Source organism: Gavialis gangeticus, unplaced genomic scaffold (assembly GCF_001723915.1).
Source record: "Gavialis gangeticus isolate Ggan-Ray unplaced genomic scaffold, GavGan_comp1, whole genome shotgun sequence".
Classification (NCBI taxonomy): Eukaryota; Metazoa; Chordata; order Crocodylia; family Gavialidae; genus Gavialis; species Gavialis gangeticus.
The window spans coordinates 33,858,727-33,860,677 of NW_017728995.1; the positions used below are offsets into that span (position 1 = coordinate 33,858,727).

General features: G+C 46.4%; 1 protein-coding gene across 1 annotated transcript in view; it reads left to right on the forward strand.

Annotated features, from left to right (window-relative positions):
- Window positions 1-1,951, forward strand: part of CLDN16 (claudin 16) — a 14,108-nt gene that overhangs the window by 3,204 nt on the left and 8,953 nt on the right. Inside the window, 2 exon segments of the mRNA XM_019503061.1 lie at window positions 490-565; window positions 567-643. Of these exon segments, the coding sequence (XP_019358606.1) occupies window positions 490-565; window positions 567-643 (153 nt within the window).

A 1,951-nucleotide genomic window follows, 5' to 3' on the forward strand; every position in this document is an offset into this window, starting at 1 on the left:
GACCCTTAATCTATGAATCTATGAATCTATGAATATTGGTGCCCAGTGGCAGAGATCCCCTGGGATAGGATTTCATTCAGTACAGTCGGGCCTCAATTTACATGGCGGTTACATTTTTGAAAAAACACTGTGCAAACAGAAATCGCCTAGAAAGATACACAGTTAGTTGGCCGTGCATAACTGAAACCATGCCAAAAAAAAATACTGTGTAAATTGAGGCCTGACTGTACTGCACTCCATCCCCACTGCGTAAAAGTGAATCCATACCATGTACAAAAAAGAAAGGGTTACAATGAATTGACTGAAACTGTGCAAAAAGTACCGTATACATCAAGGACTGACTGTACCCCTGTCACACCCTGCTCCCTTATTTTCAAGGAGCCACGTTTTCACTCCAGGAAAGGGCTGCTGGTGCAAGCTGGTGCTCCATCACCTCTGATTTCTTGCTGTCTTTTCCTTGCACCGTCCTGTCCTGCTCCTGCGCTGCAGTGAAGCTGGTGCTGACCCGAGCCATGATGATCACAGCTGACATCCTGGCAGGATTCGGATTCACCTTCCTGCTGCTCAGTCAAGTTCCTCACCAACGAGCCCAACATCAAGCTCCTCATCTGCCTGGTGTCGGGGGTTACATTGCTCATGGCAGGTATGTGCCCAAGGCAGCCGTGCAGCCATGGACGGCGATAAGCACAACGGAGATGCATGCGGGCCTTCCCTGGGATTTACGGGGGAGCAGGTGCACGGGGAGCACGGTGGGAAGGGTGCTCCAGTGCTCTTTACAGGAGATGCAGGTGTAGTGCCCGGCTGTGCCACGTGTGATCCTAGACAGGTCCCTCAGCCTCCTCTCATCTCATTTCCTTACCTCTAGTGTTGGAATAGCAGCGCTTCCCTCCCTCCCAGCTGAGAAAGACATTAGAGAGAGTGAAGGGCTGAGTACAGGGCAAACCACAGAACTACAGAAGAGAGATAGCATGTCTAGCCCCTCCGCCTTCTTTACGTGACTTCTACCAACAGCAAAATCTCTCTTTATTTCAGCCTGTCCACACTTGAGTCCCAGCCCAAACGTTAAGAGGTTTATGAATATGTAACATGTTTGGAGATCCAGTTTTGGGCAGGCGAGCAGTTGTTAGAATTAAGCTCAGTGCATTTTAAGAACTTTCTGTTGAAAGTTTCCCCTTTTTTCTGGCAAAATTCAACATTCACTTGAGAAACGTTGCCAGTGTATTGAAGGCAATGCAGCTCTGAGCAGTGTGCGAGCAATGCTGCCAAGCAGAGGGGCAGGGAGATGGAACTGCCAAGTGTGCAACTGTTCCCTCTTTATCAATATGTAAGTACATACTGAGTGTGTGTGTGTGTGTGTGTGTATATATACATGTATGTGTGTGTGCATATATATATGTGTAATGTGTGTATATGTGGTATATATGTGTGTGTGTATATATGTTATATGTATATGTGTCGTGTATGTGTGGATATATGTTATATGTATATGTGTGTATATGTGTGTGTGTGTATATACATAATGTGTGTAGATGTGTCATGTGTGTGTGTGTATGTGTGCAGGTATACATATGTAGGTGTATGCATCTGTGTATGTGTGTGTGTGTTATATATATAGATATGTGTGTGTACGTGTGTATTCCCTCTTTTTACACTGAAATTTTAAAAATTCCCACCAGTCGATGTGGGTATAGCATAGATGAGAAAGCAAAGTCCTCACATATGAGTTTTGCCCTTGAATAATTTTGGGGCACCCTCCAGATGAAGCCAGTGGACACCAAAGGATGTATTGGTCTCAAGCTGCAGCAAGGGAAGTTGAGGTTGGATATGAGGAAAAACCTTCTTGCTGGGAGGCTGGTGAAGCACTGGGACAGGCTCCCCGGAGAGGTGGAGGAGTCTCCATCCTTGGAGGTTTTGAAGACCCGACTTGACCAAGCCTTGGCTGACCAAGCCT